This window comes from Danio rerio, chromosome 18 (genome assembly GCF_052040795.2).
Source record: "Danio rerio strain M-AB ecotype USA chromosome 18, GRCz13ab, whole genome shotgun sequence".
Lineage (NCBI taxonomy): Eukaryota > Metazoa > Chordata > Actinopteri > Cypriniformes > Danionidae > Danio > Danio rerio.
In genome coordinates this window covers 44,338,821-44,366,195 of record NC_141038.1, presented here as the reverse complement: position 1 = coordinate 44,366,195, position 27,375 = coordinate 44,338,821, and the positions used below count along the sequence as shown (strand labels likewise).

Below are 27,375 nucleotides of genomic sequence, written 5' to 3'. Positions count from 1 at the left end.
TGATTTAGTTTGATGATTTTTGTTTGTGTTCAGCCCAATGCTCAACATCTGTTGTTGTATTGTGCCATATAAATAAAATAAGTAGGTGATGTTGTTCTGCCAGTAGGTGACGACATTTACTAAACTGTCCACTTCTTGTCGACGGATTCAACCACTGATTCATTCTGGAACTGAACACAAGTTTGCAGACAGACACTTTGTTGTTGTAAGTTTATTTAATATTGATATTTTATATTTCAAACTGATGTACAAAGATAATTTCACATTTAATGACAGCTGTGGTGGTATTTTAGCACTCGAATGCTCGTGTGATATTGTTTAACTGCAAGGAGGCCTATAACAGCTGGTCCAGACATGTTCAGACTTGCCCTTTGCGATTTGTAAATGTATCGCCCGTTTACCCAATAACTTACTTTGATCGTTAGTTTATGAGACTGCAATGTTATTTTGAATTTTTAAGGACAGAATGTGCAAACTTTGACAGGTAAAGTCCGAGTGTTTGAAACATATATATAAAACTTGAAAAAAAAAAACACGTTTGGTAATAATTAGTTTTGACTAAAATGAATTTGGCTACTCAAGAAATATTTCTGCTTAATAAACTGGGGAATGTATGAAGTTCGTTAAGTAACATTAAAGTATTTTATTATATAGAGAGTAAATAAGTGATAGTATACATTAAATAAGTGATAGGCCTATATCATGTTAGAAAACACTGAAATATTTCCCCCCTACAGACTCTTTCCCCCCAAACACCCCCACGACTCCTCATAACATAAACAATGCATTGTTGTATTAAATATTTGCAATTAAAATTGCACATATTCATCGCACTACGTTGCACTAATTCATCTTGAATTATACATATACTCTACACATACATTTGTAATTATGTTTATATCTATCTGCATACATTAATAGCAACCTGAACATATATTCATGTATTGAAAATCTCTGTTTATAGTCAATACAACTTGTATATAATGTTCATAGTACATCCATCTGTAAATATCACCATATATTTTCTATAATTGCACTTTATAACTTATACCTATATCCTGCACTTGCTGCTATTGCGCTTCTGGTTTGACCTAAACTGCATTTTGTTGCCTTGTTCTTGCACAGTGCTCTCAGCATAGTACACCCCTAACAAAGCTATCTTTTAAATTCATATTTATAATAGGAAGCTTTACAATATTTGTGCATATACATCAGATTAGTCAGTACTAAAGCCAAATCTGGAGCTCATCTAATGAAATAACTTACGATAACGGTCTAAATCTAGTACACTCAAACTTATATGTTATAGAAAAGTATTTAACACAAATTTAAAAAAGAGGAAAAATCAAGAGAAGCAAAAAAATTGAAAAAATTTGTTGAAGTTTTGTAGGTTGTATTTTTTTTTCAATATTTAGCAATATTTAAATCTTTCAATTTCTAAATCTGTTTGGTGACTAAAATATTATGTTAATAAATAGATCTGTTTAATAAATCTGTTTTGTTTAAAAGCACTAAAATACATTGTCCATATTCACTTAGAAATGGCTAAAAATATTCATTATTCTGAGCTGTGTTACCCCTACGTTTACAGTTTTTTTTACCTTTATTTATATTTCTTATTTTTTCACAAAGTGTGCAGCTTTTGTCACTGCAGTGTATCTTAATGGATCTCTGGAAGAACATTTTAAGTACACTACTAGTAAATTGATATTAGTATGCGTAAGCTAAAACAAAAAGCTGTTTACTCGCATGCGCCTGTCAGAATCGGCAAGCTAGCGCAAAAGCTCCATTGAAAATACTGGAGTAAAATACATGTTCATATTTTAAAGACATGGCGGGGAAAAATTTAATTTAATGGAGTGCTTCTTGTACAATCTGAGCCCAACTTTTTATCGGATATCACTCAGCCAATGGAGATCACTCATTTTTAAAGAAAACAGACCTTAAATGCACAGTTGTGCATTTGTAATGGCATACAGTTCACCGGAAGCGCTTAACCCAGGTTACTGGCAAATTTTTCGTCATATACCCTATTGATCTATGACATGCACAGTTTCTAGCACTAATGGTATGTTGTAGCGAGGATGTAAACAATGGGAAATGCTGTTTGGCACCGTTAACAAAAAAGCTACAAATTCACCAGTCAAACTGCTGTTAACGCCCACAATCTTCAGCAGCGCTGCAGTGTCTCTTTATGCAGCCAATTTCCCTGTGTTCCACATCTCATATAACAAACTTGCGAAAGATATGTGAACAATTCATATAACTTAAGCATGCTTATTCTGATTACATATGTAATACACTTGTCAGATTTAGTTTTAGAGCGCAGGCTTGAGGTTCAGCTGTGTCCTCTTCATTTATGTCTAATACAGGATCACACTGACTGGCAGTATTTACACAGCAAAGGCACAGCACTTGCTATTAGAGGCGTGACTGGACGTGATGCTTCCTGGCTGATCTGCGAATCACAGCACATTATGTTAGCTGACCAATCAGAGCCTCTTTATAGAAGGTTTCCGGAGGAACTAGGAAATATGACAGTCGTTTTCATATTAGCTGAGTAGCAGTAGATATTTAAAGTATTTTCTACAAAGTAAAGCATAAGCACACATTGCTTTGCATATTATAAACAGTGTTGGGAGTAATGCGTTACAAAAGTAATGTATTACAGTAATGTATTACATTTTCCTGTAACGCAGTAGTGTAAGGCATTACTAATACATTTTCAGTAATATTTTACTCGGTACATGTTCAGTAACGCGTGCGTTACAACACACTTTTCGCCCGCAAGACATTAACAAATAAAAAAATACCGCAGTTCTATTTCCTGTTCGTGGCTTGAGAATATATGCGTGTGCTGTCATTAATCTCCTTCTGGCTATGGGACCTTTTTACTTTGAACGCGGAATGATTTCAGCTTCTGAGCTCAAGGTCCGGGGCTATTGGCTCAGCCCGGTTCGCAGTACGCACAGCGGAAAATAGATGAAAATGGCATAAGACAGTGCATTCGCGAGACGGACGTAAGTGCATATGGCGTTATTTCACTGACAAATGTCGTAAGCTCATTCATGTTATACGAGCGAGTGAACGTGCCAGTTTCCTCTGTGGACAAAACTCCTCGCGTTAACTCAACACTGGCTGGGCTGCTCACGTGCTAACGACCTGCTCTCGCTCCGGCAGATGATGCAGACTCACAATCTATGCCATGTGTTTCCTCTTCCCTTCGTTCTGTTGCTCTCCAGAGATCCTCCTATTTAATTGTTATCCCAAGAATTTTTATATGGTTTATATATTGCTACACTATTTACTTACAGGTTAAGATAAATTCTATAATAAATACTAGTGTTTTTGAGTGTAAGGTATACTGCCTATGTTTTAGGCTAGCATTTACAATGAATGCTTAACCATACTGTCTTATTAAGAATAGTGAACTCATAAAATTAAATATAAAGTGTAGTTTTACTACAGTAAAGTGTGGTGAATTGTAGTACAATCTACCCCATATTGTAAAAAAAACTACAGCACTGGATCATTGTTTATATTACACTTGTTGTGTTACCATAGCAACTATAGTATTACCACAACAGAGTAATTAAAGTACTTAATGACAATATGTGTGTTCAGGGGCCCGGTGGAACAGCTTCTTCTCAAAATGAAGATGATGGCAGGGAAAATGTCCTCCACAATCTCCTCAACAATGTGGAAGACAACAGACACTAGTTCACTTTATTTTAGTTGCCATAAAAAATGTGATTGATAATGAGATTTATTTGAAGAGTGAATAGTACAGTAGGCTATAATACCTTATCAAGTGTTTCTATTAGTTACATTTCTGCTTGCGTTAGTTTTTATTTTTGGCTAAATGCTTTTTTTATTTAAAATATCTCATCATATAACATACAGCCAACAATGTTAGGGTTTATTAGATTAAAAATTATAAGTCTATTTTAGTATTTTGGTTATTGTTAATAAATAGTTTACTAATATAATTCATATCAAAAAGCTTGAAAGGAAGAGGGAACAAAAGACACGAATTGTGAGTCTGCATATAATCTCACTGAGAGAGCAGTGTACTGAGAGCAAGAAAACTTGTGCGTGAGCAGTGCATATTTGAGAGATTGTGAGAATTTGTGCGCGAGCAGCGTATGTGAGAGCTCGCAAGCAGTTTTGTCCACAAACAGGAAATCGATGCACAAACATTATACTGAGAAAGATGTTCATCATGCTCACTTTGTGCAGGACGGTTTTGTGTTGTGAACCACTTGAATGTAAAGTAAATACAATAATGGCAACAATAAGAAAAGGAACAAAATCTGCATTTTGTCATGGCATTGGAGTTTACATATCGGCCTGTTGTGTCTAATGTGAATATAGCCAAGCCATTCATAGATATTGCCAGATAATCACTTTACCTCTACCATACTTTTAACAGATCATTTGTAATTCTGGCTGTCATCCTTTCTTGCATTGTCTTAAGCCATCACATTGCCAATTATATACTATATTGTTAGTAGCCTGGAGAGGTTACAGTCATTCTGCTACCTCAAATCACGTTCTACTGGATGTAAAATGCTCATTAAAGAACATTATAGAATTTTATAATGTTAAGTTTTAATTCTGTAGTTATTTTGGTGAAAGTAACTAAAAAGTAATATAAGAGTAATGTAACATATTACAATTCTAAGACAGTAATATTGTAAGGTAAGGGATTACATTTAAATAACAGTAATAAGTAATCTGTAATGTATTACAGTTTGGAAGTAACTTGCACAACACTGATTATAAACACAACCAAGCTGTATAAATACACTCTGGACCAGCTCTTTAAACACAATTTGGTAAATATAAAATCATTTTTACTTCAGCTGTATATATAATGGCCTGCTTATAACCAAATACATAAGAATAGCAAAACAGTATAACAATGTACTAAATAACTCTGAAAGTGCAATCAACAGTATCCTGAATTTGTAACCGTTTTAAAACTGTTTGACAGGAAGTTTTCCTTTTCCCTCTTTTTCTCTCCGTTACTTTCCCTCCCTTTTCCAGTCTGTCCCTCCCTCCCATCTCTTACTCTCTGATTCCAGGACAGAAGCTTGATGACGCAGCAGTGCAGAGGCCTGTGGCTGAACGATTGCTGGGCAGAGAGAATAACAGAGAGACGCTGCTTTGGCCTGACTTGACACTCAAACACGCACACACACACACACACACACAGCGGCACAGAGGAAATACTGCCGAGAGAGAGAGAGAGAGAGCAGCTGATCTGGCCCCGAAGGAGAAACACCACTGCTATCCTTCGCTCTCCTCTCAACCATGGCAGAACAAACTGATCTCACCTTGGGCCAGACTGTTTACATCTACAGCTGCTCAAATATGGAGGAATAGATCAGGTATATATCAGCCTGTCTCACTCGAAACTCTCTCTTTCGCTGTTTTACTCACTCTACTAACACGCAGAGAGACTGTGAACCCATTAATGCTGACTAAAAAGGAGCTAAACTGCACACCGAGGCTTCCGCTGAGGGACTAGCGAGATGAGTGTGTGTGTGTGTTTGTGTGCACAAGCCTTGTTTTGAGTATTTTCTGTGGGAATCCATCCAGATGGATGTACCAGAGAGCGTTTCTCTTGATTACGTTCCAGAAAAAGGTGGGCCTTGCTGTCCTGGTGACGACATAAGCTTTAGAAACTAACATAAACTTTTAATTTATCTACTATGACATTGTTGTTATTAATAAAACTGTAACATTGTATTGTGAAGTGAAAGATAATAATAATAACATATAACAAATTTGCAGGACTGTCTGACTCATTGAGTGATTCTTCATGATGACCACCAGGGGGCACAGTGGAGTCGTTCCTCCCTCAGACGCACATTTAATCGCACGAACAGGGACCAGAGGAAAGACGATCTCGATTATGAGGAGCGGTATGAGCAAACGTAAGGTTGGTAAAGAGATTTCAGTCTTACTGAGATGGTCATTTCAAGAGTTACAGTCCCTAGATAGCAGGAAATGTAAAGATGTAGCCTTGCCTTTGCTCCAGCAAGGTGATACTTTAATTCTTGTGGTTATACGTAGGTGATATTCATGTTTAATTTAATTTGTTTGTCTTTGGTGTATTTATCTGAAGAGCTCGCTGCTAGAATTTGGTTACACAAGAGGGAGAGTTTCCATCCATAATTCATTACGAAACATGCCGACCCACTTATTGACCTGGTCCTCATCTCGATCGCCATAGTAATTTGTAATACCCTTTAGTTTGTTTCTTTCACTATTTTATGATGCACTTCAGGCTATGTTGACCTTGAGTGGAGGATTCATGTGATGAGCTCATTTGCATCAGGCTTTACTGTAGGCCTTACTTTTGATAGGCCTCAGATGTGTTAGCAGCTTTGATGCTCTCGTAGCTCAGCCTACACATATTACTTTGTGACAGAACAAAAGTACTTCAGCTTTGCTTTGCCTGTCTGTTTACCGTTCACTGCATTTTTTGTTATGACTCAGTGATCATGACTGTGCACAGCGAAACTCCTCACAACCCGGGGTTGTTTAGAAGCTGCGTACATTGCAGTTCATTTCTTTCCGAGGAAATGAACAGCTACACCTTAACAGTTTCAGACCTTTAGAGATAAGCTGGTAGCAGGAAGTGCTTTAAACTAAAATAGAAATGTTCTCTTTCATGGTAAATCCAAATTACTCTCATGCAAATACGCTTAGAATATGCAGGAAATGTGGAACTATATAAATCTGTGTATAATATTTTCAACTTTTTTTTGTTTAAAGTATAAATGAAATTAAAACTAGCCTTATGATTTTGTTAGCTCACATCGCTAGTTTTGTGGTGAACAATTAATTTGTGCTCGTCATAAAAAAGGTTTGCCCTTGTAATCTAAAATTAAAATCTGAAAATGCACTTTGCTAGTTTGTTTTCAGTTAAATTCTCAGATTACGTATGTCTGAGTTATTGGGCGTGGCTAACATACCTAACCACGCCCCTTTAACTGTCAGTTTTGACAACAAGCAGAAATGGTGAGGAGGAGGTGTCTGTTACGTTGTTATAACTCTCCTGAAAACTTTTCCCTCATATTTCCGAATAAAATTCCTACTTTATTACATCTAATCAGCTTGCGGTGGAAAAAACAAGCCACGCCCACTGTTTTCTTATTTAACATTTCATTTCTTAATTAATATAAAATGCCTAAAAAGTATAATGTGTATGTGTTGGGAGTAAAAAAAGGAATCTATTTTAAGATTTACGAATAAGAATGAAAGATATGCTATTGCAATGAATTTATTTAAACATTTTAATAAAAGACAGTAAAATGTATTCTAGTGTTTTTGGGTGCTTTCACACTAGTACCTTTGGTCCGCACCTGGGTTCGTTTGACATCAGAGTTGGGTAGGATCAGCTAGTGTGAACGCTGTCTTCTGAACTTGTGTGAGCACCCATGAACCATACCCAAATCCGCCTGAAAGAGGTGGTCTGGGGTACAGTTCAAGCAAACTCTGGTCCAGTTTGGTTCTGGTATGAATGCAATCATACTAAATAACGACAGTGAACCGCCAACTGTACAACAATCTTTAGTTTTTATAACTATTATTTGTGTGTGTGGGTGTCTGTGCATCACCTATTGTTCCTTGGTGACAAGCGGGACTGAGCCAGGCCAAACACAGTGATAATGTCTGCTTGTCTCCTCCAAAAACAGGTTTTGCAGACACTGTGTTATGTTCTGAGCGTTTAGAATATTTTTGTGGCAGACAGACGCGAGTCGCTTTTTGTATTTCTAAAACCAAAAGATTCTTTAAAAGCAGGAGTGCGGACGTCTTTCCATTTTGGCGCTTTGCTTTCGTGACTGTCAACAAGCTACAGCCATACACACAATAGCAGCTCGATGACACAAGCGTACCAGGTTCAGAAGGAAAAAGACAGTATGAACACAAACTAACTGAGAAGGTGGCAAGGGGGGACAATCGAATTTGGGTACAATCCAGGCAAACCAAGTGTGAAAGCACCCTCAATTACATACCGCATCTTGCTGTGCTTGAGTTTAAGTTATAAAATGTAGGTTTAGAATTGACACTTTGATTAACTTGTAGCCAATGGTAATTAATCTCTAAAGCAGTGGTCCCTAACCGTTTTATCAATATGGACAGCTTGACAATTTTACCGTGGACCAGGGGAGGTGGAGGTGGTTCGTAGGTTGCTAGGCAACCAACAACTGTTTTCTCAGTGGATGACAAGCTGACAAAACACTGCTTCAACTCTGATACAAGTTTTATTACTGAAGAAAATTATTTCTGAAGAAAATTACAAAGCACTGCAGTGTTTGGGTGTTCTGTGTTCACCTTAAATAATTAGTCTACTGATATGTGTATATCAAAGTATGAAGCTTATCGCGTGCGCTCGCGGCATTCATTCAACTGGACTCATTCATTCAACTGCACGTCACGCCACTTGCGCGTGCAAGCACCACACCTCCACTGGAAGTAACAAACTTTCACAAACTCTAGAAAAGACGCCATATGCGAACGGCCCCTAGAAGGTCTTGGACAGACCTGATTGTTAACAAATGGGTTGCGGATCCATTCCTTGGCAGTTCGTGGGTCCTTCGCTGGGCATTTTCCCCTTAGCAAAGAAACTTTCCAAAGATGTCTGTTTCTTACTAATTTTGTTGCTTGTGGGTTAAATTTGGGAGCTCAAGTGACCGAGATGTAAGCAAGAGAATACAGTCATTTTTTAAAAATAAAATATTGTTTAGACTCAGATAATAAATAAAACGGAAATTATTAATGATTTCTTGTGCGGCCCAGTTCCAACTGATCCACCGGTACTGGTCTGCAACCCAGTGGTTGAGGACCACTGCTCTGTATGCAAATGTATTTGATATTGCTTTTTAGAATAAAGGGATAGTTTACCCAAAAATGCCCAAAATTCTCTCTGTAAAAAATTCTGTCATCATTTACTTACCCTTCCCCCTTCACTATACTGGGGCATAAGGACTAACACAGACTGCAGGGTGAGCACCCCCTGTTGGTCTCACTAACAATACTTAAAAACCGCAATCTAATTTTTCCCATGTTGTCCTCCATCCTGGTACTAACCAAACTGAGCTCTGCTTAGCTTAAATCTCAGGCAACAACTAGTCTTTGGACCGTGATATGGCTGATAGAATATGTGTATAGTGCATTGTTTAAGACAAACTCTAAACAAACTCTAAACATTTTAGTGACTGTAGGATTTATGTATAAAATTTCTTCAGACACTGTAATATAATCAAGTTATGACAACAAGTTTTTAAGTTACTTTACCTGATTTTATTATGTTAATAAGGTTAACTTGCTGTTTTAAGTCAAATTGAGTTTTAAGTTCGATGTAAGTTGATAGGACTTGTAAAGTTAAAAAGATTTAACTTAAAGTTGTGTGTGAAATCTAAATTTACAATGTTTATTTTGCTTGTTATTCTTTACGTAAAAAAATTATTTGTGAAAGTTAATCTTCTAAAAAAAAAGTTTGTTTTGGTGATATTTAATCAATGCAAATCTGATAACGTCAGTTTAATGGCTTCAGCCACAATATTCTTAACCACGCCCCTCTTACTGCTTCTATCAGGGAATGATGCACAGACAGAAAGCCCCGCCCCCAACTCAATGTTCAGTTTTAGTACATCAACATACTAATATATTAGTATCAGCAACATATTGTTTACCCAGACATCACAAATTTAAGACAGCAGCTTATTTACAGTGTAAAAGGGCAATTAAATGATAAAAAAATAATTTGATATTCCTATCTGTGTATAAGCTAACGATCGGGAGAAGGTAAGGAGAGATATGTGTTCAAGCTAGTCTCTGGTTTTTATTTCACCATCAGTGGTTCGCTTAAAAAACAACCTGGGATCTGAATGCAAGCCAGAACCCTTGTGAATGCTGTCTTTGTTACAGCAGCTTGTCTTCATGGCACCCAGGTAATCAGCACTCGGCCCTGTTTCCAGAAATAACCACTGGTATCTGGGCATTAAGTTCACATTCTGCACTGCGAGCTGAAGGAGGCGGCCTTCTTCAAGCTTTAAAGAGATACTTCATCCACTTTAAAAGCAGGTCTGGTGGGTACATTCGCTCACATGTAAACAAGAGCGAGCTTTGTTGACTGAAAATAAATGACTTCTACGGATGCTGTCCACTTCTGGTTAAATATAAGGTTTCATTTAAGAACCATTTACACAACATCATTTTCAACTGAAAACTTGACAGTTCATTTACATGACAATACCAATTTTGGAAGGCAGCACTGTGACGTAATAGATAGCACAATCGCCTCACAGCAAGAAGGTCGCTGGTTCGAGCCCCAGCTGGGTCAGTTGGCATCTCTGTGTGGAGTGTGTGCTTATTCTCTCCCCGGTTCCCCCCACAGTCCAAAGACATGCACTATAGGTGAATTGAATAAGCTAAATTGGCTGCAGTGTATGTGTGTGAATGCAAGAGTGTATGGATGGATGGGTGTAGGGTTGCAGCTGAAAGGGCATCCGCTGCATAAAACTGCTGAAATAGTTGGAGGTTCATTCTTCTGTGGCAACCCCTAATAAATAAGGGACATAGCTGAAGGAAAATGAATGAATATAACTTATCCATACTGAAATTGATGCATTAAATAAGAAAATAATCGCAAGTCGTTTAATAATTGTCCATTATAATGAATTTTAATTAGAATTTTAATGTCGCCTCAGCTTTAAGCTGAAGTCTGTAGAGTCAAAGTTCAGTTTTACAGTGTTTAGAAAAATAAAATGTTGATATTTTCATAGGTTACTGCATAATTTACACCAGTGCATTCAATATTTTAGTGTGCAGGTGTCTAGTATACTAACGGATGCAAAATCAATAGATTTGATAATCATTGTCGTTTCAGCTTCCAGCTAGGCATGACAGATTTTGTTTTGTTAGTTACAGTTTCCAATTTTGGTTTGGTTATTTAAGACAAAGCACGTAAGCTGTCTTTAGTTTGATATTAATATGGTACGTTTTTTTAGGCTACTCATATAACTGCAGTCTCATCTAATGTAATATACAATTGAAGTCAGAGTTATTAGCCCCCCTTTGAATTTTCTTTTCGTTTTTAAATATTTCCCTAAATGATATTTAACATCTAATAAATTTGTTTGATAATATTTTTTCTTCTAGAGCACAGGTGTCAAAGCCAGTTCCTGGAGGGCCGCAGCTCTGCACAGTTTAGTTCCAACCTTAATTAAACACACCTGATCAAACTAATTGAGTCCTTCAGGCTCGTTTGAAACCTCCAGATAGGCGTGTTGAAGCAGGGTTGGAACTAAACTCTGCAGAGCTCCGGCCCTCCAGGAATTGACTTTGACACCACTGTTCTAGAGAAAGTCTTTTTTGTTTCACATGGGCTAGAATAACAGCAGTTTAAACATTTTTTAAAGCCATTTTAAGGTCAACATTTTTAGCCTTTAAGCTATTTCTTTTTGATAGTCTACAGAACAAACCATCATTATACAATGAATTGCCTAATTACCCTATCCTGCCTAGTTAACTTAATTAACCTAGTTAAGCCTTTAAATGTCACTTTAAGCTGTATAGAAGTGTCTTAAAAAATATCTAGTCAAATATTATTTACTGTCATCATGGCAAAAAAAATAATATAAATATGATAAATAAATAAGTTATTATAAATAAGCTATTTAAAATAAATAAGTTATTAGAAATAAGCTATTAAACTATTATGTTTAGAAATGGGTTAAATCTCTCCGTTAAACAGAAATTAGGGGAAAAAATAAATAGGGGGGGCTAATTATGCTGACCTTAACTGTATATATCAGTTAATTTATGTAACAAGTGAAACATTTTTAATCATAAGATATTGATAAAGAAATATTAAATTCAAATATGTCCAAAAATAATAAAAAATAAACATAAAAATAAGCATTCACAAGCATACAGATTTGTTTGCAGTATTTATTAGCGGACCTCACACCGAATAAAAGCATACCCATTTTGGGACATGGAATATAATAACCTGCAGATGGAATGTGAAGCAGCTCCTCCCTATTTTTCCCTATCCATTCCCTCCCTCCCATCTCCTCCCTCTCCAGCGCTCTGCAGAGCGACCGCATCCCTATGCATCAATCAGCAGCCATGTTGAAGGTGAACCCACAGTCCTCCGCTAGCTTTCCGCTTCCTCCCGAGCTCTCGTTCTCTCCTCAGCACTTGACCGGTTCTCAGATAAACATCTTATCCTTTCAACCTTTGGCTGAGACCCATTCCAAGCCATCCGCAGGTCCTTGTCCTGACGTCCGTGTCTTAAATCACAATTTCTGCATGCTCATGCACTCTTTCATCATCTCTTCCTCTCCGGCTGCTCGCCCTCATTCTGTGTGATACCAGAAATGTGTTTTTCAGATTGAAGCAGACCGTGTCTGTCTCTCTCTCTCTCTCTTTCTCTCTCGGTCTCTTTCTCACACCCGCCCACCACAAAGACACATGCATAAAAATGTTGCTGCAGTGGTAGCAGTTCAGCCGTGCTACAGCTTAGCCATGAAATGTTCAGATGTGCACAAAAAGCATGATTAAAGAGGTGGACGAGGCACAGATGGAGAACATGTGCATGTGTGTGTGTCTGCATTTAAATTCATAAATGTTCAGAATCGTTTTTGTTTTTTTTTGGTGGGGGTGGAGGGGGTTTCATCTGAAATAGCTTTATTCCGACCGCTGCTATTTATTGTAGGTGATGGTAAATGTCAGATGCTGCATCAGGCTAGCTGCGGTTTTTATCTTGAAACCGGAGGTTGAGTTGTTGCATCTACCTCGCACTGCATGCGAGCGCTTCTCACATGTTAGCATGCTGATCCATTTTCCTCGCACTCTCTCATTCCTGCTGCCCCTTCGCAGTGCTTAATGAAGTTGCAGTCCTTGCTAGCACGCCGCATCTCTTTTTCCGCTGCTAATAATGCACAGACAGCAGTGGAACTGCCCTGCCCGACTATTTATAAACTCCACAGTGGGCGAATAAACCCTGGTGGCCAGCTAGCATGCATACAGAAGGAAGGAAACCTATAGCAGGGTGCAATGGAGCAGACTGATGCCCCCTGCCACCTCTGGACTGGGCGTCTCACGCAGAGAGGGCACTGGGACTAGGGTGAACGAAAAAGAGAGAGAGTGTAAGAGAAAAAGAGAGAGAGGGAGCAGGATAGACTTATAGGAGAGACAGCAGAGAGCAGCAAGTGACGAGTTGAATCTATAAAAAAAAAAGCTGTAACACTTTCGCCGGCAAACGAAACATCTTTTTGCAGCCATCAGTGGATCACGGGAACCGTAGAGGAAGGCGTGAGCGATGTTTTTCGCTCTCCATCCACTGAAGCGCTTTCTCTGATTAACTGAAATAAAGGTACGTTCAGCATGCTTCACAAACAAACACAGTCGAGCGCGTTTTGCAGGGCATGAAGACTCATGTGGTTTTATCTGTAATAATAATGAAAGAATGTTTCGCTCTTTGTTTGACTGGACATTTCAATACACACATGCAGATGTTTCTTTCATATTCTCTCAGATGATCTGAGGCAAGGTTGGGGATTTTTAGCTTTTTCGTCATTTCCGCTTATCCGAATTGTAAGTCGTGTTTAGGGTGTGGCAGGTGGATATATCTACGGACAACAAATGTAATTTTACGCCATTATTAAGCGCCTGATTGTGTTAAACGAAAGCTTCAGAAGACGCTTAACAAATAGCAAACCTAAATTTTCTGTTCTTTTTTTACGTAAAAGGCCTTTCTTCTTAAATTAGCATTGACATTTAGCTCTATGTGTATACGGAATGGGATTTTAACTAGTGCACTAAACACACACTCACAGCATTACAGATAACTGTTCTCAAGCGATTGTCCGTAGCATCAGCTAAACGCTGCTGGGGATTTCCAACATGGTGATATCTGTAGGAACGAACGATCAGTTTTTCCTCTGGATTGAAAACACAACTGCATGTTCAGCCGCCATTCATACAAATCCCAATAAGTGCTGCGCCACAGCATGTTGCCGTGACAACGGAGGCCTGTCAGACAGGGAGCAGGCGGATGTTTTCCCAGCGATTAACGGAGGTCTGCCTCTCCTGCTTAGTGCAATCACACACCAACAGTGCAGATTAAAATAGATCCTTACTAGCAGCATATCAATAAATCTGCCACGCCATGACATTCACTGTTGTTTGAGGTACAGTTTAGGTTCAGGTTGGAGAATAATGCTGTGTCATGAAGTTTTTTGTAAAGATCAGAGGCAGCGATACCATCTTTGCGGTCAGCATTGCTAAAAACAAGAAAGGAAACAACAGCATCACAGAGTTCTGAAACTCTGCACAATGCAAATACGGTTTTGCTTCTTAGTTATTTTCCTTTCTAATATTGAATGTTCTCAAAAATCAGATTCTTTAATCCAATCGCGATCAACTTTCAAACAACATCGACTTCTACAGTGTAACAGAACATTAACAGGCAGCCATTTTACTTTAGTCAAAATGCTTTTTGTTGTGGCTTCAAAATGGCTGCTCCGTTCCAAGAAAACTGCTTTTCAAAAGAGGCATGCAAAGTTTTAACTACTTGCCAGACTGATGTTCATTACTATAGTCTGCACCCCGCAGAGCATTTATTTCAAGTATGCATTCAATTGCATTTAATTGACTGACATTTAAATGTTACTCTTTAAGCTATACTAATCTACATTTGTTGACAGACTGTTTGGGCTACCTATCATATACAGTTGAAGTCAGAATTATTAGCCTCCCTGTTACGAACCCTTCTTTTTATCAGCACAAAATAATTAATTCATAAAGGGAACGCAACATAAAGAGGACACATGAACTAAGTGGTCTAAATTAATACATTTATTACAACAAAAACAATCAACCAAATCATGTGTCACAACTAAATTCATTCATTCATTTTCTTGTCAGCTTAGTCCTTTTATTAATCCGGGGTCACCACAGCGGAATGAACCATGCCCTTCCAGCTGCAACCTATCTCTGGGAAACACACACACACACACTACGGACAATTTAGCCTACCCAATTCACCTGTACCACATGTCTTTGGACTGTGGGGGAAACCGGAGCACCCGGAGGAAACCCACGCGAACGCAGGGAGAACATGCAAACTCCACACAGAAACGCCAACTGAGCCGAGGATCAAACCAGCGACCTTCTTGCTGTGAGGCGAACGTGCTACCCACTGAGCCACTGCGTCGCCCTGTCACAACTGAATAAGAATCAATAAAGAATCAATAACTCACGTTCTCTAACAAACATACAACACTAACCAAAGACTAAACAACCCAACAATTAACAAATTAGATCAAAGTAAGACTTAAAGAAAACAAAACATTAAATTTAAGAAAATAAAAGAAGCTTGATGGCTGGCTGTGAAGTCTCCTCACCCTCCGCCCAATGTTTGTCCGTATTTATAGCCAATTTTAATAAGCAATAAGGCGGACTCTAGGAAACAAACAGTGAGTGACGTCATGAAACACACGCAAGCACAGAGACAGGCACAACAGAGGCAGGCAACAGCCGTAACACTACCTTTGAAATTCTTTTTCTTTTTTAAATATTTCCCAAATGATGTTTAACAGAGCATAGAAATTTTCACAGTATGTCTGATAATATTTTTTCTTTTGGAAAAAGTCTTATTTGTTTTATTTCGGCTAGAATAAAAGTGGTTTTTATTTTTTAAACACCATTTTAAGGTCAAAATTAATAGCCCCTTTAAGGTATATTTCTTTTCGATAGACTACACAACAAACCATCATTATACAATAACTTGCCTAATTACCCTAACCTGCCTAATTAACCTAGTTAAGCCTTTAAATGTCACTTTAAGCTGTATAGAAGTGTCTTGAAAATTATCTAGTCAAATATTATTTACTGTCATCATGGCAAAGATAAAATAAATCAGTTATTAGAAATGAGTTATTAAAACTATTATGATTAGAAATTTGTTAAAAACCTTCTCTCTTTTAAACAGAAATTGGGGGAAAAATAAACAAGGAAGATAATAATTCAGGGGTGCTAATAATTCTAACTTCAACTCTAAATTATTTGGACAAACATCGTTTAGTCCCCTTTGCCAGAATATAAAAATACATATACATTAAGATCATTTACTTTAATCAGTAGTACTATCAGAATGTGAAGATACGTTTAATCAGCACAACAAAAAAATCTTTCTGAAGACAATCACCTACTGCACATTTAACTTAGATTGACTGGAATAATCATTTAGAGGAGTGAATTGAAGAAATTGCAAGAGTAAATTAATAAGATAAAGCAAAGTTAAAAGTGAAATAAGTAGTCAGATATTCAGGTACAGTAATGCAAATTATATGATTTTGCCCCTGATAATGATAGATTACAATATCAGTGATATAGCACAAGAAAACCATCCACGAAATATTATATAAATATAGAAAAAAATTGGGGAAATGCATCAGAAAGTAATAAAATGTATTTATTTTATTAACAGCACATATATTTTGTTGAAACGCAATGTCGATGTGTGTTCAATCTGCCGTTAAGAGAAGCGTCACCTCATGTACTGCCGCCTACAGTGCCATGCTGATGAATTAATTCAGATCTTCTGTACCTTTAAACAAATATCAATGCTTGTCTTCATCGATAATGTATCACGGGTAGAATTATCACGATAAATCAGCATTGCTATATTTTGTCCTGCCCCTGTTATTGATTAATCAAATGTAATGTAAAATGTAAACACTGTACATTCTTCATTACTGATCAACTATAATAATCCCAGTTCACCATTGCAGATGCTGCGATGTGACTATTGCAAATGCACACATTGTGGTATTGATGCTGAAATGATATATTGTGCAGGCCTAGAATATGTGCTGCTGTATCTGACATGTTTCCACTTTGCAGTGACAGGTCAGTCTTCTCCCTGGGATTGCCTCAAACTGGAAATAGATAATGAGAAGAAGAAATAGGTCAGTTTGCTAGGATGGATATTTAAAGATGTTTGTGTTTCCTCACCAGCAGGGGGAATGAGAATCTTATTTTCTCACTGTGCTGCTATGTAGATGCGGTTAATTAATCAGTCAAACAAGCATCAGTCACTAACGGAACATAAATATGACAAAAGTCAATAACATTAAGAACTGAGAATTTGAATATAAGAGAAAATGAAAAAGGAATTTTGAGCTGCTTTTGAGCCGTGATGCCGATGGAGGAAAAAATTACTGAATCAATCCTCCAAAACACCCAAAGTGGCTCAACAATATTTCAATCTGGTGACTGTGCAGGCCATGGGAGATGTTCAACTTCACTTTTATCAATGTTCATCAAACCACTCTGGTCTTGCTGTGTGTATTAGTGCATTATCATCCTGATACACGGCACTGCCTTCAAGATACAATGTTTGAATCATTGTGTGCACATGGTCATCCAGAATGGTTCAGTAGTTTTTGGCAGCCCATCCAGCACAAGTATTGGGCCAAGGGAATGCTATGATATTCCAGCCCAAACCATCACTGATCCACCCCCACACTCTGGGCATGCAATAGTCTGGGTTGTACACTTTGGGGCTTCTCCACACTGTAACTCTCGGATGTGGGAAAGACAGTGATGTCCTGAGAAAGACTAGTGATGTCCCTTCCTAACAATTACTATGAAATTGGTACTAAATGCTGCTCGGTTAACACTTTGTCTGTGCAAGTTTTTTTGCTTGGTGAGAAAACAGACTACAGACCCCCGATGAGTGGAAGAACACATGCTTTTGCACAGATGCAGAACGCGGCTCTCGTTTCAGTTGGCTTTCATCCCTTTGGTGTGTTCACTCACAGCTTTTTGGTCAGGGAAGTGATCCAACACAACAACAAAGTGATGTCCTGTAAGAAACTATTGATGTACTGTTGGAGACTAGTGATGTACTGTGAGTAGGCATGGGATGATAAACGATTTCAAGGTTTACTGCAGTTTGGAAAAGTCTCTGTTATACCGTTCCTTCGGTATATGTAAAAACAACAACAACAACAAAAAAAACAGATAATTTTATATAGTTCTTTTGGGGGAAAGCAGGGCTTAATTCATAACCTCTGAAATCTGATCATTTTACGATCCCCCTCCTCACACGCATCCCTGCCCCGCCCCGGTCTTCACTTTCTTCCATGACTTCCCAACTCTCTTCAGTTTCTTCCACAAGATTTTTTCTATATTCCTATCTTTATGTTTAGTAATCTATCTTTATTCAGAGAACAATCATTGCTGTTCTCTAAATGCTCAACCACAGTGTTAATACATCATATGTGTAATATACTGGGGGATTGTTGTGTACTTTATTTTGAAGTTACGTGTTTGTTGTGCATCTGTTGTCTCTGTCAGATGTTTCCTTCCCATGACCTAATTGTGTTCAGCTGTGTTTTGCTCCCTCATTAATCCTTGCGTGTACTGTATTGCGCCTGTGTTTGCCAGGTCTGTTGTTGTCTTCAAGTGCACCTGGCAAGATCTTACATCAGATCTTATTGGATGTAATTTATATAAGTCAGCTGTTGTTAAATAAAACAAAAGTTTTTGGTTTCCACAGATTTGTCTGTCAAAAATCTTTTGTTTGCAACAGGACAATGCCAAATACAGGTGTAAAATACAGGTGCAAAAGCAACTGTCTGCTTTTGACCACATTAAGAAGTATTTGAAAATGCAGAAGACCAGATTGATTTGGGTGTAAATGGATGTTCTGTGGTTGAAAGCATTCAAAAAGCCATATAACACCTAATCTCGTCATACTGACCTAATTTTTCATCATTATGGAAAATGTTTTTAAAATATTTGGTCCCACTTTATATTAAGTGGCCTTAACTAATATATACTTACACAGGAATTAATAGTTTGTTACAATGTACTTATTGTGTAAATACATGTTTTTACTTATGCTTGATTAAATACATGTATGTAATTACATCTGTAATTAACTTTTGTAATTACATTTGTAAATACACTGTTGACCATCCCTTACACCTTAACCCACCCTTAAACCTACCCATGCTACCAAACCTGCCCATAACCCAACCTCTATCCCAACTCAAAAGCACCACAAGTGTTCTCAAATACATTATAAACACAGTAAGTACATTGTATTTATTTTTTTTGATGTAAGTACATAGTAGATAAGGACACTTAATATAAAGTGGGACCAAATATTTGTCATCTGAAATGATAATGTACTTACACTAGGTTCTAGGCATGGGACCATAACCGGTTTAAAGGTTTACTGCGGTTTGGAAAAGTTAAGGTTTTAATACTGCCAAAATTTTCTGCTACACCGTTCCTAAGGTATGTGTAAGATTTGAAATTTTTTTTTTTAGGACAGCAGTATGTCCAGATGAAAAGATATCCATAAATGCTGTTTTAAATTGTAATTAAATCTGTATTTTTTAAACTAATGAAGACAGCAGAAGTCAATGATTCATTTGAATCATTGAGCCTGAAATGTTTACTGCTCCAACAAAGATAAAATATTTCTCAAAATAAAATATACTGTGTTTAAAGGGGGAAAAAAGTTTTAGTTTTTTTCCAGACATTTAAAAAGAACATATTTTAGCGCAGTAATCACAATACCGTAAAACCATGAAACCGGGATATTTTTATCCAAGATTATCATACCGTCAGAATTGTTTACTGGCCCATGCTTACTAGCTACAGTTGCCTTGAACTCTGCCGAAGCACACTTGCCCCCCTCCTCTCTCCCCCGATGGCCTGCACTCACACTTTGCCTGCACTTTGCTTTGCAAGCCGGAGCACGCTTACATCATCAATGATACGACTGTTCAGTTTAACAGCAAGAAAAGTGCTCCTGCTCAGCACAGTAGAGATTGCTTTAGTTATATGCTTTTGTATTATTTTTTATCATTTAATATGCCGTGACATGCAGTATAATATTTTGCTGAACGGATCCACAACTTTTGACTCTCATAAAGTATCATAACGCCCTATTCACACGAGGCTTCAGCGTCAACGCTTGACTGAAGGCGTGTCTGAAGTTGGGGCTGAAGCGATCGTCATAAAAGCGTCAGCCAATGAAAGTCAGTCAGCAATAGGCCACTGTCTGAGCTGGTGTATTTGCATACAGCGATCTGATTGGCTGACGGTTCCGTTGGCACCTGAAAAGTTGAGCTAGTCCCAACTTCTGCAGCGAGCAACGCTTCTGAAGCGGCGCCAACGGATCCACAATGCAGTTCGGCAACGCCTGACGTCACCCATTCAAAGTGAATGGGAAGCGTTGACGCTGACGCCCCGTGTGAATAGGGCGTAAAAGTCATCGTGCTGCACGTATTAGGAGGTTTGGTGATGGTGACAGCTGATGTGCAGGGAGGGGTTCGCGTCTTTAATAAACTATGACAGTTTGTGCTCAATGAATAGTAAGAATGTTTAGTAAATCCATATGAAACAGTTCCTTAAGTCCCTTAAAGTGTTGTCTCGTCTTTAGTTTTGGGCTTAGAGCCCACCTGAACAGTGATTTGGTACACCTCTTCCAACCAAGCCAACTGAACCGTGCCTGGGCCCAATTCGGAGTACTTACACTAGTCAAACAGATAGCCTAGTGTGAATGCACCCTTGTGAGTTTTCTCTTGTCTTCTAAATGTGAAAGTCCCAAAACAAACAAGAGCATGCTTGTTGCAGAGCCATTTGGGTTTAGTCAACCTCCAGCTCCAGCTGCCATAAGTTGTTTTAATGCATACACCTATCCCGACCCTAACCCCAAACCCCAGTGGCTTTACCTATAGAGGTGTAGAAGCTCTGCAGCGAGTACTACTTGAAACAAACATGTTTAAAAACCAACAGGACCTCACCACTTTTTATATCTCTGCTATGGTTACTGTGCACACCCCTTGCTGCTGATAGGCTGCAAGTGTTTTGGGACTGAGTCTGACACTGTGGTCAATTTTTGTTTTTCAAATATTGCTTATTGCACCTTTAATCCAGGGTTCCAGCCTATGTTGCCCATTTGTAAGATTTATCCCGGTCAGCAATTCATTAATTATAAGTTAATTTTGAGTAATATATTTTACTGTACAGAAGTTTTGTAGTCAACAACACGTTCTCCGTCATAGATTCTTGCTTACTTGTTCCAGTAGTCGTTGTTTGTTGTTTTTGACACATGCTTTGATATGAAAAGCAGAAGGATGAGCAATTACTCCAAATTTAAATTAACTTCATTATAATTTAATTCATTATACGGTAAATCAAGTTGCCCTTAGAAATAAACACATGTAGATGGATATGCATAGGTCAGATTTTCCGCTTATATTGTTTGATAGTCATCACGGATTATTCTATCATATGGACATATTTATTAAATATTGACCATTTATTACAAGTCAAAAAGGTCAAAATTACTTATCAGAAGTAGATACAGAAGATACTGTATGGCAGGACATCTACTGTATTGTCAAAGTCAATACAAACAAATTTCAGAGCTTTTTTTCTTGGTGACCGAGTATATGCACTTTCACTTTTCTTGTGCTCGTACTGGAAAACACAAGCTTACAACCTCTCATTTGTTCTTGTGCTTAAGATCGCAGAGTACAAGGTAAGCAAACAGATAAACAGCAGAATGAGCAGCATATAGGATAGAGACATATTTGTGCAGAAAAAAAAATCTACATAAAGGTTTAGGCATGGGACAACAACGGGTTTTAGGGTTTACAATGATTTGGAAAGGTCAAAAAAATGTGTTATACCTTTCCTAGGGTACATGTAAGTGTTTTAATCATTTTTTTAACATGTTGTCAAAGATTTCATGATGTCAAAGAATTTATTTAGCAGCAAAGGATCCTCAACATCAAAAGCTACTGGTCAGCCCACAATTCAGCAGACATTTAAAAAGCCAACCGCTTATGCACAACATCCAAGCAGGCTATAGACTTGAACAGTGCAGTATTTTGTTCAATAGGGGAAAAAAGTAGTTGTTTTTTCCCCCAGACATTTAAAAAGAACTTATTTAAGAGTAGTGATCACAATACTTTGAAACCATGATATTTTTTTCCAAGGTTTTCATACTGTCAGGAACTTTTACCAGTCCATGTCTATAAAGGTTGCAGTCATTCAAGTAATATTTAATTTAATACAGTGTTTTAAATATATCCTGTGTTGCTCTTTTTTGCATACATCTATGTTTGCTTACTTTGTGCTAATGTACTTTGTAACTTTGAGCTCAAAAATAAATAGGAGCTTTCTAGGGAGCTTGGATAAAGGTTAGAATTCTGCTTTATAGTTATACTGTTACGCTAATCAAGTGGCTTACAAGTTGAGTCATGCTGCCATCTAGTGGTTTGATATGATTAGATTTGTGAGAAGCATTGCACCTTTGTCCTAATTCTGGGGACAACGCATGCACAAATGTATTCTTGACCGTCTTTTAAATAATTATTAAGTATAAACAACATGAGGGTGAGAAAATTCATTTTAATCATTCAACAGCATGTAAGTGGCATGATGAGTGACTGAAGCAAAGCCCTGGAAAGTGATTTCTTCTCTTTTTTTGAAGTTGTTGTTCATAGACAAAGGCCTTGTGCTGTCATTTCAAAGTATTTTCTGATTCATATATTTTGTTTTACTTTGTGTCTCTCCTCTGCAGATGACTGTGGTGAACCCAAGCACTCTTGGTCTGGTGGACAGTTCCCATCCCCAAGCTGTCCTCGGTCATCTTAGTGAACAGCGATCACAAGGTCTGTTCTGTGATGTAATAATTGTTGTGGAGGATGTCAAATTCCGTGCTCACCGCAACATACTGGCTGCCACAAGTGGATACTTTCGTAATGCATTCAAAACGCCTGAGGTCTACACGTCCAGCCAGGTGCTGGAGCTAACAGATCTGAGATCTGAGGTCTTTGCTAGCATTCTAAACTTTATATACAATGCCAGAGTGGAGTCAAGCAGTACAGAAGACAAAAACTCACTGGTGGCAGCTGGAAAGCGTTTAGGAATTCCCTTTCTGGAGAAATTGCTAGACTCTGAAAGGAAGAGCTCAGGTCTCTTGCAATGCCAAGCATCTTCCAGCTGCAAAATATCAAACAGTCAGTCAAAATTGGCAGAATCATGCACACTGAAAAAAGAGATCCTAAAACCGGAGGAGTTAGAATGCTCAAAGGGCCCAAGGATCACCAATGCTTTTTCCATTACTGAGGGAGGGACAGTACACAACCCATTTTCTACACTGAATCAGCGTAACAAAGTTATTGAGAATTTTGAAGAAGGACATCCTCCTTCCAGTCCCCAAGATACAAGCATATCAGCAGTAGAGAGTGAGCCTGCCCATGCGCTAAATGAGCACTCATATGCAGTCAGTCAGGGGCAAGAATCTAAAGAGGTTATCCAGGGGAATGATAACGGAACCATCATACCTGCCGTGCCTCCAGCAAAGACTGTGGTTACTCATAGACTTGGACCTATAAAAAAGCGTCGTATACATAACAGTATTCCATCTCTCTCAAGTCAAACAGGTGCAACTGGGTCCACAATCGCTGGCACGTCTGCAGCGGAAAATGCCACTGCTGCTCCGATATCTTCCCCTCAGTTGTCTTCAGATGCAGCACCAGAGATAGATTCCAGCCTTGATCTTTTGCCACCGCTAGATGTTACACCCTCTCAGGACGCTGAGCCACCCTGCCTCAGTCCTCAGAATACAGATTATGTCCCCACCTTCAGCTGCAAGCAATGCCCCGAGACGTTTAATGACTCGACGCTTCTCACCATCCACATGCAAATACACAAGAGATTTGTCAGTCATTTGTTTTGCAAGTACTGCCGTAAAAAGTTTATGCATCTGAAAAGATTGCGTAATCACGAGCAGGTTTGTGTGAAATCTCTAAAAGGTCCATCAGAGTTAGAGACAAATAATAAAGACTCTTTGAGAGTCCCTGACACCAATAGTACGTATAATGCAAATACAACACAACAGTCTTTACCTCCACCAGATCTTAATATCCCTTTAAGTTTAGACCCCACATCAACTTGTCCTCTTGAGATGTCCCAGGATCAAGTTAATGGCACCTTAAAAACAAATGGCACTTCAAGAACATATAAATGTTCTGTATGCAAACGGGCTTATGTGACCCTTTCCAGCCTCAAAAGACATGAGAATGTACATTCATGGCATAGAGCCTATCCCTGCCATTACTGCAACAAAGTCTTTGCTTTGGCTGAATACCGAACCAAGCATGAGATTTGGCATACTGGGGAACGCAGGTACCAGTGCATTTTCTGCTTAGAGACCTTCTTGACTTATTACATCCTCAAGAATCACCAAAAGTCCTTTCATGGCATTGACCCACAGCTGGCAGTCAATAAAAAGTCTGCAAATGGTGGACTGAAGAGTAGTGTCTACCCTATAAAGCTCTACAGGCTTCTCCCAATGACTTTTAGAAAGAAACGTTATAAGTCATACAGTCGGACGTACTCTGAGGGGACTGAGGACAATGATGAGTCCTACAGTGCACCACTGGGCAGCTGTTCCCCCCACCCTCCCTTTGACAATACTGTACCTACAACTAATTCAGATGTTGTCAGTGGTCAGTCGTTATTTTCAATGCCAGTCACATTCATGGCCACTCCAAAAATGATGGCATCAGAAACTCCTCGCATCAGCTTTGACAAACCATGTGAACCAAACGTAGGATTTCCTATGCCATCAGAGATAGACCAACCCCTGAAACACCTCTCTACTGATTTCAAGAAGAAGTCTGGTTTTAATGGCAAAGGGTCACCTCTCTTCAGCTACAAATTTAGAGATTCTTCAAAACCAGTACCTAAAAGCACAGGGTCCTCTGAGACCACATGCGACAGAGATCCTTCAGCAGAGAAAAGCAAAGATAACAGCACAGACATTCTTCCATTCCTTAATATACCATCTGTCTGTTCCTTTGAAGGGTTAAGCAAGTTGAGTGAACTGTCAGCAGCAGCGCAGACCATTGAAGACATGGCTAATCAGCTGCTGCAAGCAAGACCGGAAAGCATAACACCAGATCAGCCGCCTGGTGGAAAGACAGAAACATACATTGCTAAACCTGCCTGTCCAGGGCCATCAGTTGACAACCAAGTTCTTCCCCTCTGCCAAATAACAGTGAAGATTGGCAACGAGGCGGTTGTTCGTCGAAAAATAAAAGGCTCTAACCTGTTTCCAAAGAAGAGGAAAAGGAAAAGCTGGAGACCAGAGGGCATAGGTCAAAGTAACCGTCCAGAGGAGAGTATTGGAAGTCCAAGTTTGCGGTTGAGGGCAGAAGTCACAACCTCAGTTAGAGAAAAAGAAACATATGATGACGCAAACGATCCCGAAACTGATGAACTATGGCGTCCCTATTACACATATAAGCCTAAAAAGAGGAGTAAGAAGCTGAAAAGCAAACGAATAAAAATGAAACACATGAGAGGCTACACTATGCCTTTATCACCTGAAGCCAGTGATGAATTCAGAGAGACACCATTCTGTCCAACTGAGAGGATTTCAACAGACAACTATGGGGTTAGAAGGGAGCCAAGGCATGGCAGCCAAAAAGAAGCTTTCCCCTGCCACAGCTGTGAGAGTTCTTTCTCTAGCCAGACCTCCCTCAGCATGCACATCATCAGCTGCCATCAGCCACGCTGCAGAATATGTGGTAAACAATGTCCCCCTGAAGACACATCCAGCACAGCTGGGCCCACTGCAGAGGATAGTAGTGACTTTATCTGCAAGAGCTGCAACGAGGACGGCTCCTGTTTCAACTCAGATGCGGCGTCCCACAGCCTAAGCATGGAAAAGCGTTACAGATGTTCTTACTGCCCACAGCGGTTCCTTTACCTTGCCACCAAAAAAAGTCACGAGAAAAAACACATCGAAAAGTCAGGCAAAGGACACAATTGCAGGTATTGCTCTAAGGTATGTAAATCAGACTTGCTGTTGAGTGTACATGAGAGCAAGCACTTCAGGGCAGAAGATGGAAAAGATCCAGACATGAAATGTAAAATAACCAAATCATTTCCTACAGATAAAGAGTACAAAAGACAGATCAAACCTGATCCTTGGGAAAGCATGTACACCTGCTCAGAGATCAAGCCAAAAATAGGGCAACCTATGGATATAGATGCTGAGGGCAAATATCCTACACTCAAAAGTGTATACAAGAATACATGCTTGTCATATCCTCATGCAGGAGATAGGTCTTTTCCCACCGAGATTAAGAGGAAGACATCAAAGAAAAAAAGCATTATGGAGCGTTCTAAAGGATTTGGATTTCAGGGGCACAGACAGGACTCAGTGAAATGGGGCCAACAGGATTGACCTCACAACACAGGTACAGCCAAGTAAAGTGCTGACTCTGTCAGTTAAGAATGACTGTAACCAAAGGAACTTCCCAACAGCCTACAGTTGCTCAAGTCAGAGCTGCATTTCTGTAAAGAGGAACTTCGTTTTCACGCCCACGGCAGGAAGGAAATGCATCTCCTGCTGATGTCACAGTATAGTGACGTAAGTGACAAGGCCTTACAACGTTTGAAAAACGTGGAAAGAAACGCACATGAAAGTATGAAGAAGTGACTTTGCATTGAAGAAAAATTGTGATATGTAAATATAGAGTATTTTGTCACAGTAAACACTATTGGTAGTTTTCCATGTTTTTGTATAAAGAAAAGAAAGCTTTTATTTTTCTAAGTTTTTATTTGTCTGAGTCATATAGATCTTCCCTATTTTACTGCTCATCGTGTTGTACTCTATGCATCAAAGGAAACTGAACAGCTAGCAGCACCTTACAGCGAAGATAGCTGCGAGTGATTGTACTTTTATTGTAACATAACTCCATTAATCACAATTTCAATTTATTTGTTGCACAAAGATGAATTACAAATGCTTTTTTTTTTTTTTTACAGAATATAACTCTGCTGATTATACAGATAATAAATGCTAAATTTTATTTTACACAATATACCAAAAGTGTTACCTTTCATGTATAAAAATATTTCTTTTTGTGGAATATTTACAGCAAATAATGAAATAAAAACAACAAAGATATCATGTCACAAGCCATGTTATTAAGTAAAACAAGATCTTGATAAATCACTTTGGATTACATTTAACAAATGAAAACCAAACTGTAAGGGATATGTGAACAGTCAATTCAGTCGCATGTATTTCACAATACACATATAATCACAATATTACACATAGTTAAAGTCTTTTTTTTTGACAGCTGTAATATTTGGATGTTGTATCTTAAATAACAGCAAATGATGCACAATAGTTTAACCAATAAAAAGACGTTGATGACATTGAAAATGCCATCTATTTAACGACTTAACGTTTATTTGGGATGTTAGCCAAGTTTTTAGCTGGTAATAAAA

The 27,375-nt window shown here is 38.5% G+C and overlaps 2 protein-coding genes and 1 long non-coding RNA gene across 9 annotated transcripts in view; 2 read left to right on the top strand and 1 right to left on the bottom strand.

Moving 5' to 3' along the window:
• The window catches only part of grk7b (G protein-coupled receptor kinase 7b), an 845,646-nt gene that overhangs the window by 536,531 nt on the left and 281,740 nt on the right, over positions 1–27,375 (top strand). The gene's annotated exons all lie outside the window — the stretch shown is intronic.
• Positions 1–27,375, bottom strand: part of LOC147832912 (uncharacterized) — a 40,428-nt gene that overhangs the window by 4,355 nt on the left and 8,698 nt on the right. For 2 of the 4 annotated variants that reach the window (XR_015515238.1, XR_015515233.1), the window contains exon 3: positions 11,953–12,385. The exons of 1 other annotated variant lie outside the window; for it this stretch is intronic. This is a non-coding gene — a long non-coding RNA (uncharacterized LOC147832912). Of the gene's footprint in view, positions 1–11,952; positions 12,386–16,482; positions 16,968–27,375 lie in introns of those variants that run through there. One more of the 4 variants, XR_015515237.1, reaches the window with a different exon arrangement.
• On the top strand, positions 131–27,310 carry zbtb38 (zinc finger and BTB domain containing 38). 4 transcript variants are annotated; one of them, XM_087293370.1, is made up of 4 exons: positions 131–205; positions 5,050–5,393; positions 5,800–5,947; positions 22,643–27,310. In XM_087293370.1, exons 3-4 carry the CDS (start codon positions 5,828–5,830, stop codon positions 26,318–26,320), a joined length of 3,798 nt encoding a protein of 1,265 aa, XP_087149496.1. In that variant the 5' UTR covers positions 131–205; positions 5,050–5,393; positions 5,800–5,827; the 3' UTR covers positions 26,321–27,310. The 4 variants fall into 4 exon arrangements, with proteins under 4 accessions (XP_087149496.1, XP_087149499.1, XP_087149501.1 ...); XM_087293373.1 differs by having other exon boundaries at positions 5,050–5,650; XM_087293375.1 differs by lacking the exons at positions 131–205; positions 5,050–5,393 and having other exon boundaries at positions 5,869–5,942.